Raw genomic sequence first — 15,191 nt, 5'->3', positions numbered from 1 at the left:
GGCTGAGGCAGGGGAATCGCTTTAACCCAGGAAGCAGAGGTTGCAGTGAGCTGAGATGGTGCCATTGCACTCCAGCCTGGACAACAAGAGCGAAACTCCATTTCAAAAAAAAAAAAAAAAAAGATGTAAGTTGTTCTTACTTTGCCCCATACCCTTGTAGCAAGGACTCTGATTGTTACCATGCTGCTTTCCACTTCTATCCTCAAAGTAGAGTCCCTGAGTACAATAAGGCCCAAGAAAGAACAAAAGAAGTAGAGAAGAAGCAAGGTGAGATGCCAGGTCTAGGAGTGTGTTTCTAACAGGTTTTAATGGTGCTGGAGGCTATTATCCTTAGCAAATTAACACAGGAACAGAAAACCAAATACCACGTGTTCCCACTCATAAGTGGGAGCTAAATGATGAGAACACATGAACACAAAGAAGGAAACAACAGACACTGCAGTCTACTTAAGTGGGGAGGGAGGGAGGAGGGAGAGAAGCAGAAAAGATAACTATTGGGTACGGGGCTTAATATTTGGGTGATAAAATAATATGTACAATAAGCCCCATGACATGTGTTTACCTATGTAGAAACCTTCACATGTACCCCCAAACCTAAAAGTTTTTTTTTTTTTAAGTTTTAAGAATCAATCAAAATACAATGTTTTAATGTGCTTATTATCTAATTAGTTAACACACTGATCAATAATCTTATATAAAATTAAAGCCAAAAGACTTTGGAATCACAAGAATAACTGGCCAGAGAGATTTTTAAAAATTCAGGCAAGTTGTTTTTGTCATGAGTGATAGCTAGACAAAAAGGCTAAGGTAGCATCACAATAAAGCTGTCATGGAGATTTCAGATTAGAGTTGTAAGGGAGTCTAGATAATTATAAATGGACCGGCACTAAGGGCCATGATGTAGCAATGACCAATAAATGCACTGCAAAGGGAATTCAACAACATGTTGGGAAAGAGAGCAAACGAAAATTCAGTGCAAAGCAGACTGGCTCTGAAATGGTGCTTACTAATCACCAAGTCAGACCCACCCCCAGGTTCACACAGGTCGGGACTGTATTTACACTCCTTATCACTTTTCCTTACCTAAGTATATCACTGACAGTAATTTCAGGGATGAATTTTTGAAGATACTTCACTGTTGCACCAAGAAAACACGCTTTATACATTTCAGTAACTCCATAGGAAAAATTCTGGGATGCCAGTTTAATCAAGCCACTGAAAACAGAGCAAAACAAATCTTTATGAGACAAAGGAATTCTTTATTACTCTAAAATACCTTTACAATTATTAGATTCTTTTTTTTACGTCATCACAAAAATCTAGGCAAAGTCAGAAAAACTACAGATTAAAAGAAAATCAAGGCAAGGAGTGGTGGCTCACGCCTGTAATCCCGACACTTTGGGAGGTCAAGGCAGGCAGATCACTTGAGGTCATGAGTTCGAAACCAGCCTGGCCAACATGACAAAACCCTGTCTCTACCAAAAATACAAAAATTAGCCAGGCATGGTGGTGCACGCCTATAATCCCAGCTAATCAAGAGGCTGAGGCAGGAGAATTGCTTGAACCTGGGAGGAAGAGGTTGCAGTGAGCTGAGATCGTGCCACTGCACTCCAGCCTGGGCAACACAGAGAGACCCTCTCTCAATCAATCGATCGATCAATGAAAATCAACTTTTGGCCAATATAAGAAGCAAACCTCATCAGCTCAGGAGGTAAACAGAGCTGGGCATGGTGGTGTGTGCCTGTAGTTCCAGCTACTAGGGAGGCTGACATGGGAGGCTCGTTTAAGCCCAGGAGTTTGAGGCTGCAGTAGCCAATGATTGTGCCACTGCACTTCAGCCTGGGCAACAGTGAGACTTTGACTCAAAAAAAAAAAAAAAAAAAAAAAAATACAGAGGTAAACACCTTCTAAACTCAAATTCCCAAGGAGGGGTTTCAAACTAGAACTCTATAAAGCCTGCCAATATCAAGGCTCTCTAATGCAAATATTACATGCCTTCAACACACCTAAAAGGCAGTGTATGAAAGAAATGGGACATCTACCCTAGTTTTCCTTAGTCAGCCAGAGGTAAAATACTTTAGTTGTTGAGGCAGGGTGTGGTGGCTCATGTCTATAATCCCAGCACTTTGGGAGGCCAAGGCAGGTGGATTGCTTGAACCCAGGAGTTCAAGATCAGCCTGTGTAACATGGCAAACCCTGTCTCTACAGAAAACACAAAAATTATCTGGGCATGGTAGCATCTGCCTGTAGTTCCAGCTACTTGGATGGTGAAGTGGGAGAATTGATCGATCCCAGGAGGTTGAGGCTGCAGCGAGTGACAAAGTAAGACCCTGTCTCAAAATTACAAAACAAAAAACCTTTAGTTATGATTTTCAAGTGAGACTCTGCAAAGCCTAGATGCATATATGTATATATTTTTACAAGTACACGTGCCAGGAAGCTCCATCCTAAACTTTCTGTTTCAGAATCCATGGAGGGTGAAACTCAAGTATAGCTTTAAATCTAGTGATTTAAACATGAAAATCTAGTAATTTTCATGTGAAACCCTTTGGAGAGAAACATTGCTAAAAGTACCAAACAAAATACCTAATTCAAACAAAACACCTAATTCAGTTATTTCTTACAATAGTAAAGAATTTGTATCTTAGGTCAACACAATTGTATTGTTAGTTTCCTACACAAGGAAATTACTTTGGTCATCAGTAATTTCTCCAGTGGCTTACAAAATGATGGAGACTGGCTCAAAATGATTTTATTAAAATAGCCGTCTACTGATTTTGAGAGAATCTATTTTTCACCCCCAAATAAAACTGGAAAGTTAGCAATACAAGATTTAGATTGCCAGATATATGAATGACTCTTGGCCTTATCTTCTTTTCATTTTTTTATTTTTTATTGATTGATTGATTGATTGATTGAGACAGAGTCTTGCTCTGTCGCCCAAGCTGGAGTGCAGAGGCAGCGATTTCAGCTCACTGCAAGCTCTGTCCCCTGGGTTCATGCCATTCTCCTGTCTCAGCCTCCCAAGAAGCTAGGACTACAGGCGCCTGCCACCATGCCTGGCTAATTTTTTGTATTTTTAGTAGAGACAGGGTTTCACCGTGTTAGCCAGGATGGTCTTGGTCTCCTAACCTCGTGATCCACCTGCCTTGGCCTCCCAAAGTGCTGGGATTACAGGTGTGAGCCACTATGCCTGGCCGGTCTTATCTTCTTTTTAACCAAGACATTACCTTGGCTCATCAGAATTTTCTTGAAGTAGTTAAAATGTTATGCTTATTCCACAAAGCTCTTTTTTTTTTTTTTTGGTGACTCCATCCACTCTAAAGCTTTTAATTTGAATTAATACAAAATTCAATATACCAATCACAAAAATGGGGATTTACCCAATAAGTAGAATATCAAGAAAAACAAAACTTCCCACATTGAAAATATAAGCACATAAAATCATTTTTAAGAATAAATAACATTACCTATTAATAATTATATCCATAACATCTGTGGCACTGAAGTCAAAGGGTCTGTAACCCTCTCGTTTAAAGGCAAGAACTGCATTAGGACCTAGCCAAATACTGCCATCCATCCTTGGTGTGAAGTGAACTCCTAGGAAAGGAAACCGGCTATCTGGGACCTATAAATTTAACATAGTAAATAACAGCCTCATTTCACATTCCATGTTATCAGAGATGCAAACATTCAATTGGTAACATAAAACACTTTCTTCCCATGCATTTAATTTGTATTGTGAGCTGTACTCAGATATACTTTTCCATTAACATGCTTCTGCTTAGAAATGCACACAAGAAACCCTGATGCTGGCCAGGCACAGTGGCTCACGTCTGTAATCCCAACACTTTGGGAGGCCAAGGCGGGAGGATCACTTGAGATCTGGAGTTCAAAACCAACCTGGCCAACATTGTAAAACCCTGTCTCTACTAAAAATACAAAAACTAGCCTGGCACGGTGGTGTGCACCTGTGATCCCAGCTACTTGGGAGGCTGAGGCATGAGAATTGCTTAAATCCAGGAGGTGGAGGTTGCAATGAACCAAGATCGCGCCACTGCACTCTAGCCTGGGTGACAGAGTAAGACTCTGTCTCAAAAAAAAAAAAAAAGAAACTCTGATGTTATTAACACTAATACATCGTTCCATCTATGCATCTTTCTGGGTAAAGGGGAAAAAAAAGATGAACTGTCCTACTTCAGGTTATTCTCTTTCACAAGGGATGTCTATGACTGGAAAGTAAAATCAGAGCCGCCAGAAAAAAAATACACGTTCATAGCACAGGCTTCTGCAAAGTACAAATACATGAGGTTGAAACAGATGAAATTCATGTTTTGGCAAGGTCAAAAATATCAAATAGCCAAATACTGACTATTTCATCTGGTTCAACCTAATATATTTTAAGAGATTCATCATTTCCAGGGTAGTTCCAGACAGAAAAATGAACTCTTCATTTAAATACCTCTGTCTTCTAGTCCCTGAAACTACAGAGTGGCCACATCCCTTTTCTGTACCTATAGATAGTGAACTGAGGAAAAGGGCTGGGTATCAGGGACTTCCATAAGGGAAAGTTTTCCCTTTCCCTCCACCAGAGAGAAGGAAGAATTCAGTTCCTTCCTGATAGCACTTCCCATAGTGCACTCATGCTTTCTGGAGACATGTACCTGCAGGCAATTAATTACAATTTAATAACCATGATACCAGGATAAAGATTTAGGGATTTAACCACAAGAGAAACTGATGAAATGCTTACACAAATGGTCCTTCAAAATCGCTCTTATTTCTGACCCAAGTGAAAGTTGTTTTCATCTCCTTTATGACCACCACCTGCTTGAAAAAAATTAGAAGTAGGAAGCATCATTACCTACCGGATAAATATTTCCTTTTACAAGATAACATTTTTCCGGCTTCAAGAGCAGGTAATCTCCCCGGAATGGTACAATTCGAGGATCAGGAGTGCAGCCACTCAACTCTGAAATACGGTCTGAGTAAAGTCCTGCACATGTCACAACATACTGACATCGAATTTCCTCTCCCTAGTGCAAAATAAAATAATAGTTATTTGTATAGAGTGGAGTAGACTAGGTCAAGAGGGGAAAAACAGGTGATAGAAAAGAAAACAAGGTACAGAAATAGAATTTTTTCTAAAAAAGGATATTCAACACAGGTATCAGTAAAATATGTTCTTTAGCATTTAGGTGGCAGCTAGAAACTGAGGACAGTGGCATGTAAGAGGATGTCACCTTAAATTTTGTACTTTAAAGATAATAATGGTCAACCCAGCAAGGATACGTAGTAAGGTATACATGCATGCACACAAATACATACAAATCTGTTTATTAGGACCTAGCGGGGAGCTTCTTAACTATTTGTTGCATGAAGAAGCAAATGTCATTTAGATAGCCTCCACCAATTTTTTTTTGCTCCCCCACCCACCCCACAGCTTTTAATTTGGATTAATTAAAAATTCAATATACCAATCACAAATACGAGGATTTACCCAATTAGTAGAATATCAAGAAAGACAAAACTTCCTACATTGAAAATGTAAGCATATAAAATAATTTTTAAAAATAAAGTTGTTACCTATTGATAATTATATCCATAACATCTCTGGCACTGAAGTCACAGGGCCTGTAACCCTCTCATTTAAAGGCAACCTCTGTATAGCAACCAGCTTCTCCTGTATCTGAGCAATTACTGTGTTACTCTTCAGTTGCCTCACACTCAATAATCCTGCCCAGTTGCAACTGTAATCTACCCACCAAGCAATTTCTCCTTCCTAATCAATATCTACTTTGCAAACTGAGGACACTTTAGAAATCTCATTCATTCAATGCACATTTACTGAGAGCACACACTACATTCAAGGTTTGCTTTAGTGCCTAGGAGACTGCTAATGTTAGGCTGTTATGATTTCCTATAAATTTTATTTTGTGATTATCATCTGCTCATTTTTAACTTTACTCACCAAGTTTGGCCAATTTGCCACCCTATTTCCTAAATGACTTCATTTATCGCGCATTCACCACCACACTCGAATTCCCATCTCTTTACTTCTAACAGAGTAAACACCTAGCAATTCTGTTCTTATTCTTAGATCTTCTTCCCAGATGACCTATTTTTGAAGCCTCAGAATTCTCACCTGTCTCAACATTTTCTTTCTTTCCAGGCCTTACTGTTTAGCCTTACTCTATTGAGCTAAATTTCCACCTCTGTATGTATCCTATTTTTGCCCTTGCTAGAAAGTTAAGCCTCTTTTCAGGAGTTATACATGTCATCGTTTTTAGAAAAATTAGATGAAACTTCTCCACAAAGAATTCAAATTAGCTAGACTAAGCCATGATTGTTTTAAGACCTTTGAAGTCAAAAGGGTTGTCAAGGTCTTGCTCTGTCACCCAGGCTGGAGTGCGATGGCGCAGTCCTAGCTCACTACAGCCTCAACCTCCTGTGTTCAAGTGATTCTCTTGCCTAAGCAAACAGCTGGGACTACAGTTGTGAGCCACCGCACCCAGCCAAAAATACCTTTTTCTAAATAGGTTAATATCTTTCTTGTTCATCTAGAGTTATATTCTAGAAATACGAGAGGTATTTTTGTGACATAAATCATCAGCTCCTACATAAAAGATTGGCAGTTCTTTTGTTCTTGGAACAAAAAAATGCAGATAAGTCTTATGATAGATGTAAAGATAGTAACAGAATTTATAAAATGGTACCAGCATGCAATAACCTAATAATTCTCTTTAAAAACTCAAGCAACAGTTCCCAAGAAAATTATCAAAAACTATCACAGATTTCTGAAATCATTTTATGCTATATGTTAAACAATAATTAAATTCAGTAACATATTAACTTTACTTCCAAATTAAAATTTAGGTAACCATCATACGATACATCTGTTCAACATAAATTTCTTTTAGGCTGGGCACAGTGGCTCATGCCTGTAGTCCCAACATTTTGGGAGGCCAAAGTGGGAGGATCATTTGAGCCCAGGAGTTCAAGACCAGCCTGGGCAACACAGGGAGACTTTGTCTCCCTATGTTTTATTAGAGATAAAGTCTCTAATCAAAAAAAAAAAAAAAAGAAATTAAAAAGAAGAAGAAATAAACCATGTATGTCTATTGCTCTTTCATAAGTGAAGCAGATTTCTCCACACCCCCACAATATCCAATGTATAAATCTTTAATTAGCAAATCCTACCTGCAAAAATTTATTTTAAAAATCCCTGGCCAGGTGCAGTGGCTCACACCTATAATCCCAGCACTCTGGGAGGCTGAGGTGGGTGAATCACTTGGGGCCAGGACTTCAAGACCAGCCTGGTCAACATGGTGAAACCCTGTCTCTACTAAAAATACAAAAATTAACCAGGCATGGTGAGACACACCTGTAATCCCAGCTACTCATGTGGCTGAGGCACAACAATCACTTGAATCTGGGAGGCGGAGGTTACAGTGAGCCAAGAGCATGCCTCTGCACTCCAGCCTGGGCAACAGAGTGAGATTGTCTCAAAAAGACAAAATTTCTTTTAACTTTTCATAAAACTATTTCAACCTGGTAAGTGGACCGCTCAATTTGAATTTGAACCCCAAAATTATACTTACTGAAAATGCCAAAATAAAGAGCGGCAACTCTGGGTAAAGTATATATCCACTGGTATGCCATAGGCCCCTGTATATATTCTATCATATGATGCTATACTCTAGTGAAAATGTCCCTTAGATGAGGGCAGGCACAGAAACAGATTTTCAATTCTTCTTTGAATGGAAAGCCTGCCACTTGGGTCACATGACCCAGCAACTCTGATGGTAATCGAACTGTCTGCAGCAGATAGTCATACTTTATAGAGCCTTTGGAAGGCATATGTGGGCAAATTACAGCACAGAACTTCACGGTTTTTGGAGCAAAGTTATACCACCCTCTGCACATAACTAACCTCCTTTTGAGAAAGTGCTTCTGGCTTTGACTGAACACTTGACCACAGGTCACTAAGTTACCATATGAACTACCCATTATTAACTGGGTGGTGTTGTCTGACTCATCAAGCCACAACATTGGGTGTATATAGCAGCATTCCATCATCAAGAAAAATTGTAAGATAGGGTTGTACAGGTCCTGCTGGCACACATAAGTTGCAGAGGCAAGTGGTTCAAACTCCCATGGGCCCTATGCCTGCTAAATTGCCTCCTTCCTATCAACTTGCCTCTATAGCCCCACAGGGAGTTCTCTATGACCAGTTGACCTAAGAAGAAAAAATATAGGCCAGGTTTAGAAATGGTTCTGCACAACATGCTGGTACCACACACAACTGAACAGCCACAGCACCAGAGCCCCACTCATGAGTGGCCCTGAAGGACTGTGGTGAAGAAAATATTCTCTGTGGGCAGATCTCTGAACACCACACCTAGTTGTTCATCTTATTTTAGAAGCACAGATGGCCAAAGGTATGGATCTACACTGTTTCATGTGCAACAACTAATGGTTTGGCTAAATGGACAGGGAAACGACCTGTGGAGAAAGGTGTATGAATGGACCACTTCAAAACAGTTTCAGAGAGTAAAGATATTCAAGTTCCATATGAATGCTCACTGAAGAGAAATCTTGGCCAAGGACAATTTTAATAATCAGTAGAAACAAATGACCTGCTCTGTGGATGTTAGTTAGCCTCTTTCTCCAGGCACCCATCTCATGAACTACATGATTAGGTGTAAAGATAGTCTCCATAAATGGTGCTGGGAAAACTGGATAGCCCCATGCAAAAGAATGAAATTGGACTCCTATTTTACACCATTCACAAAAATTAACTTGAACTGGATTAAATATTTAGATTAAAAGATTAAAGATTTTAGATTAAAAACTAAGACTCCCGGAAGAAAACATAGGGAAGACATTGGTCTTAGGAATGATTTTTTTTTTTTTTAATAAGGCACCAAAAGCACAGGCACAAAAGCAAAACTAAACAAATGTGACTATATCAAACTAAAAAGCTTCTGCACAGTAAAAGAAATGAAGAGACAACCTACAGAATTGGAGAAAATATATCTGATAATAGGTTAATATCCAAAAAAATGTAAGAAATTCATATAATTCAATAGCAAAATAACAAATGAGCTGATTAAAAAATTAGCAAAGAAAGGCCAGGCACGGGGGCTCACGCCTGTAATCCCAGCACTTTGGGAAGCCAAGGCGGGTGGATCACCTGAGGTCAGGAGTTCGAGACCAGCCTGACCAACATGGAGAAACCCCATTTCTACTAAAAATACAAAATTAGCCGGGTGTGGTGGCGCATGCCTGTACTCCCAGCTACTCAGGAGGCTGAGACAAGAGAATCACTTGAACACGGGAGGCAGAGGTTGAGGTGAGCCAAGATCGTGCCACTGCACTCCAGCCTGGGCAACAAGAGCGAAACTCCATCTCAAAAAATAATAATAATAATAATAAACACAATAAAATAAATAAAAATGGGCAAAGAAGCCGGGCATGGCAGCACGTGCCTATAATACCAGCTACTTTGGAGGTTGAGGCAGGACAGCTTGAGCCCAGGAGTTTGAGGCTGCAGTGAGCCATGGTCATGCCACTGGACTTCAGCCTGGGTGACAGAGACCCTGTCTCAAAAAAAAAAAAAAAAATGGCCAGAGGTGGGGAGGGCAAAGCACCTGAATATGTATTTTTATGTATTTTTTTCAAAGATATACAGATAGCCAACAGATACATGTAAAGGCATCCAAATCACTAATCATCAGGAAAATCAAAACCACAATAAGATATAATCTCACATCTGTTAGGATGACTATTATCAAAAAGACAGAAGAAAAACATTGGTGAGGATGTGGGTGCCCTATCGATGGGAATGTAAATTGGACAGCCATCACAGGAAACGGTATGCACATTCCTCAAAAAATTAAAAATAGAATTACCATATGATCCAAATTAAAAATAGAACTACCATATGATTTCCTCTGGGTATATACCCAAATAAAACAAAATCAGTACCTCAAGGAGATATCTGCATTCTCATGTTCATTGCAGCATTATTCACAACAGCCAAGACATGAGAACAACCTTAAGTGTCCATTGACAGATGAATGGATAAAGAAAATGTGATATATATATATATATATGTGTGTGTGTGTATATATATGTGTGTGTGTGTGTATATATATATGTGTGTGTATATACATACAATGCAATACTATTCAGCCGTAAAAAAGGAGGAAATTCTGCCATTTGTGACAACATGGGTGGGCCTGGAAGATACTGTGCTAAGTGAAATAAGCCAGACAGTGAAAGACAAATACTGTACAATCTCACTTACATATGGGATCTAAAATAGTTGTATTCATAGAAAAAGATAGTACAATGATGGTTGCTACAGACTGGGAAGAGGTGGGCAGGAATGGGATGATATTAGTCAAAGGGTACAAACTTTCAATTATAGGATGAATAAATTCTAGAAATCTAATATACAGCATGGTGACTATAGGTAATAATACTGTATGGTATACTTGAAATTTGCTAAGATAGCAAATCTAAGTGTTCTCATCACATACACATAAATGGTAACTATGTGAGGTGGCAGATGTGATATCAAATAACTTGATTGTGATAATCATTTCACAATGTAAACATAAAGCTGGAAAACATAGTTATGGTAGCAAGGTTGGAGGTGATCGGCAACATGGACTTATTCACCAAGGCTGATCTGTCTACAGCTAATGCTGAGTGCTCAATCGGCCATAGTAGAGACCAAAAGAGCCACTGATATGGTCCCTGGACCACTTCCATCACAGAAAATGCAGCACTTATTTCTCACTTGCATAGACACTTGCTCGGAATATAAATTTGTCTTCCCTGCCTATAATGCTTCTGCCAAAGCCACCATGTGTAAACTTATGAGATGTCTTATTCACCATCATGGTATTTTACAGAGAATCATTACTTCTGATCAGTGAACTTACTCTGCAGCAAATGAAATGCAGCTATAGGCTCAGGATCATGGAATTCACTGATTTTACCATTTTCCCCATCACCCTGAAGCCACTGGGTGACAGAAACTGGAATGGGCTTTAGACGTAATAGCACTAGCTGGCTGGCAACTCCTTGAAGGGCTGGGGCAATTTCCTCCAGGATGCTCTATGTGCTCTAAATCAGTGACTAATATATGGTATTGTTTGTCCCACAGCCAGAATTCACAGGTCTGGAAATTGAGGTAGAAATGAGGGTGGTTCCTTACTATTACCCCAATCATCCACTACATGAAATGTTTCCATTCTGTCCTCACAACTTTGGTCTTATGATCTAGAGGTCTTAGTTCCCAAGGGAGAAGTACTTCTACTAGAGAATGACAGTGGTTCCATTAAACTGGAGGTTGATACTGCAACACCTGGCCACTTTGGGTTCCCTTGCCAGTAAATCAAAGAGGGGATTGCTGTATTGAATTGGATAACTAATCTTGAATCTCAAGAAAATGAGTTGCTACCACAACTAGTCTTGGGGATGATAAAAAGGAATATGTCTGGAATACATATCTCCTGAAGCTTCTCTTAGTATTCCCATATACTGTTATAAAAGTTATTGGAAACTACCTCAACCCAAAACAGCCAGGGCTGCTAATGGCATAGACTTCAGGAATGAAAGTGTGAGCTACACCACCAAACTAGAAACCATGACCAGCTAAGATGCTTGCCAAAGGCAAAGAGAATATGAAATGCATAGTAGGGGAAGGATATCGTAAATATTGGCTATGGCCACATGACTAGTTACAGAAATGAGGGATGTTATAATCTGAGTATATCTTACTTTAAAATAATAAATATATTTCTCCATACATTACCTAATTCTTTATTTATTCCCATTGCTATAGACTGAATTGTGCCCCCCCCCAAACCCCAATTCATACACTGAAGCCCCAACCCTTAATGTGAATTTTATGTGGAGACAGGGCCTTTAGGGAGGTAACTAAGGTTAAATTAGGTCATAAGGGTAGGGGCTAATCCAATAGCACTGGTGTCCTTACAAGAGGAAGAGATACCCAAGATCATGCTCTCTCTTTCTGGGCGCACACAGAGAAGAGGCCATGTGAGGACATAGTAAGAAGGCAGCCATTAACAAGCCAAAAATCAATCCTACCAGCACCTTAATCTTGAACTTTTAGCCTCCAGAACTGTGGGCTTTTTAGGCCACCCAGTTTGTGCTATTTTGTTATGGAAGTCTGAGAAGACTAATATACTCATCTCTACCATTTCCACATTATCTAACACAGGGTTTCTCAACCTCAGTACTACTGACTTTGGGGGATAGACATTTCTTTGTTTTGGGGACCTATTCCCCACACTGAAGGATGTTTAGCAACATTCCTGGTATCTACCTACCAAATCCCAGTTGCTGTGCCCCTCCCCTCTCCCAGTTGTGACAATCAAAAATGTCTCCAAACATTGCCAAATGTTCCCTGAGAAGTAAAACTGCCTCTAGTTGAGAACTACTTATCTAATACAAAATGCTTAAATAGTGGTTAACCCTATATCTTGGTATTTAAGTTACAGGATCTCAAAGCGGGAGTGTAACTCAGCTAGTAAAAATTAAACATAACCCAGGAGGGATAAAGTAGACTTTGTTTTTTTTGTTTTTGTTTGTTTGTTTTTTTGAGAGTTAGTTAGCATGTCTTCAGTCCTATGAAAGATAGTTACACCTTGTTAGGTGGAAGCATACTTTTACTTCTGTCTTTATTTGGAAGCTAAATATCATTATAAGGTTATAAGGGGCGTGGACAGATGTCAGGTTGACAAAGGGTAGACTGTAGGGGTTTGTACTGTGTCCATTTGGTTAAGCTAGGAACTATGCTTGACAGAATCCCCTCCTCTTCATGGTTCCAACTTAAAGTTGGTCAAAACAGGAGTTGCATATAATCTGGTGGCAGAGGGTCGGTCGCGGTGGCTCACACCCGTAATCCCAGCACTTTGGGAGGCCGAGGTGGGCGGATCACAAGGTCAGGAGATCGAGACCATCCTGGTTAACATGGTGAACGCCTGTCTCTACTAAAAATACAAAAAATTAGCTGGGTGTGGAGGCGAGCACCTGTAGTCCCAGCTACTTGGGAGGCTGAGGCAGGAGAATGGTGTGAACCCGGGAGGCGGAGCTAGCAGTGAGCCGAGATTGCGCCACTGGACTCCAGTTGGGGCGACAGAGTGAGACTCCATCTCAAAATAATAATAATAATAATAATAATAATAATAATAATAATAATAATCTGGCAGCAGAAGTAAATCAGCAGGTATTATTCTCTGAAGGTCATCCTAGTCCAAAGAGGTGACAGACAGATACCCACTGTCCAGTGAATTCCAGCTCCATATTCAGCTCTGTTTCCCAATTACTGATCCATCAACTGTCTTCTGAATCTACACTTTCCCAGAAACTTCCACAATTGTGTAAGGTCTTATTCTATAATAAATCCTAGAGCACTCATTAATGACTCTGCTCCCTTGAGTACAACCTGATGCAGTGAACCTACAGGGAATCCACTGCTTCTATGCCATTCAGTGGTTCTTGCTTTAGGTCTATGTGAAGATGAAAAAAAGCAGTCCATCTCCCTTTGGAAAACCTGTGTACTCCCTCTACCGAAAAAGTCTTCTAATTTATAGAGAGTTAATAAGTTAGTGGAGATCAGCAGGCAGAGTGATAAAATATCTATCAGTTTTGCCTTAAAATTAAACACTCCATATGCTTATAATCCTGTTCTTTGCCAGCACAGTCACTTAATTAGGACATTCCCAAGTTGAAACTCTCCTTAGAATAAAAGCTGTTAAACCTCCCTAAAAGAAATTCTCTCAGAATTACTTTTACATTAGATAAATGCCATTCAATAACTTAAAATACAGCCCTGTGGGTTAATTTAATTTTTAATAAAGGGGAGGGAAATAAAGTAGCCAGCAGTTTTGCTTAAGAATCTTTACCTTTGTATTCTTTATAACAATCGGATATTGCATTCCTGAAAAAAAAAAGTAAAAAATTTATTTTTAGCAAAAGGCCAATATTATTTGAAATATTACACTAGCAACAAACTTAAATAACTCTTTTTCTGTCATTACTATGATTGTACCCTACAGTTCATTCTGAAACTTTTTACCAAATAACAATGAAACTAGTTCATACTTAACAACATATAAAACTCCAGCATGTTTTTAGCTTGGTTTTAACTCATCTAATCTATGCTTATAAACCATACCCCACCTGACCTCCAACATAGACATAGCTATTATAATCCTGGAAACCACACTGTATAATGGATCATCATAAACCAGTATGTATTTTCCCACAGAACTAAAGCTATGATATGAGAAACCTTGCCATCCACGTGTTGGTTACTGGATTCTTTGCAGGTTCTACATTGTTTAGAGAAGCAAGAGTTTTCGCAACACAAAAACTTCCAATAAAAAACTGACCATTTTTAAAATTAGTTCCCACTCAGATACACGGGATCTCAAAGTTTTATAAAGCATACATAGAGCAGATAAATATAATCTACTTGTACCATAAATTTGGTTTATTATGCTACCTATCTAAAAAAACTTTAATTATTTAACAATTTTGCTCATCATTTTAGAATTCAGAAAGACAGAATGATTCAGATGGCTTAGATCTCCTTAAAAACCTGTCAAGGAAGAAAGAACAGAATACTACTTTTTTTCCCCTTCAAATTTCTCAACAGCAAATAGAAGTCTCAAAAATCTATCATCTGGACAAAAAAAAAATTAATGCCCTCAAAGCAAAACAAGACAAACTCTTAATTGCACTCTTAAACTGTGTGGGGGCTGGGCATGAGGTGGGGGGAGTTCCAAATGACCAGGTCATTTTATGACCTTAGGCTGTCATTCTGACATTCTGAAACTTGGGTGTGTCTAAAAATCACTAAAAGCTTATTACTAGGTGCTATTTCCAGACAGTCTGATTCAGTAAGTCTGGGTGATGCTAACATTTGCATTTTGGGCCAGGCACGGTGGCTCATGCCTGGAATCCCAGTATTTTGGGAGGCCAAGGTGGGCAGGTCGTTTGAGCTTAGGGGTTCAAGACAAGCATGGACAACATAGTGAGACCTTGTCTCTTTTTATAATTTAAAAAAAAAAGAAGAAGAAGAAGGAAGGAAGAAAAGAAGAAAAAGGATATTTAAAAAGATAGCTTGGATCCCTTTCATGGTTCTC

The 15,191-nt window shown here is 39.2% G+C and overlaps 1 protein-coding gene across 1 annotated transcript in view; it reads right to left on the bottom strand.

Annotated features, from left to right (window-relative positions):
* The window catches only part of L2HGDH (L-2-hydroxyglutarate dehydrogenase), a 78,546-nt gene that overhangs the window by 18,975 nt on the left and 44,380 nt on the right, over nt 1-15,191 (bottom strand). The window contains exons 7-9 of the mRNA XM_011999757.1: nt 4,869-5,036; nt 3,471-3,628; nt 1,084-1,215 (exon numbers count right to left, since the gene is read on the bottom strand). Coding sequence (XP_011855147.1) covers nt 1,084-1,215; nt 3,471-3,628; nt 4,869-5,036 — 458 coding nt within the window. The remainder of the gene's footprint in view (nt 1-1,083; nt 1,216-3,470; nt 3,629-4,868; nt 5,037-15,191) is intronic.

Source organism: Mandrillus leucophaeus, unplaced genomic scaffold (assembly GCF_000951045.1).
Source record: "Mandrillus leucophaeus isolate KB7577 unplaced genomic scaffold, Mleu.le_1.0 Scaffold60, whole genome shotgun sequence".
NCBI classification, from domain to species: Eukaryota; Metazoa; Chordata; class Mammalia; order Primates; family Cercopithecidae; genus Mandrillus; species Mandrillus leucophaeus.
This window is presented reverse-complemented; position numbering and strand designations above follow the sequence as displayed.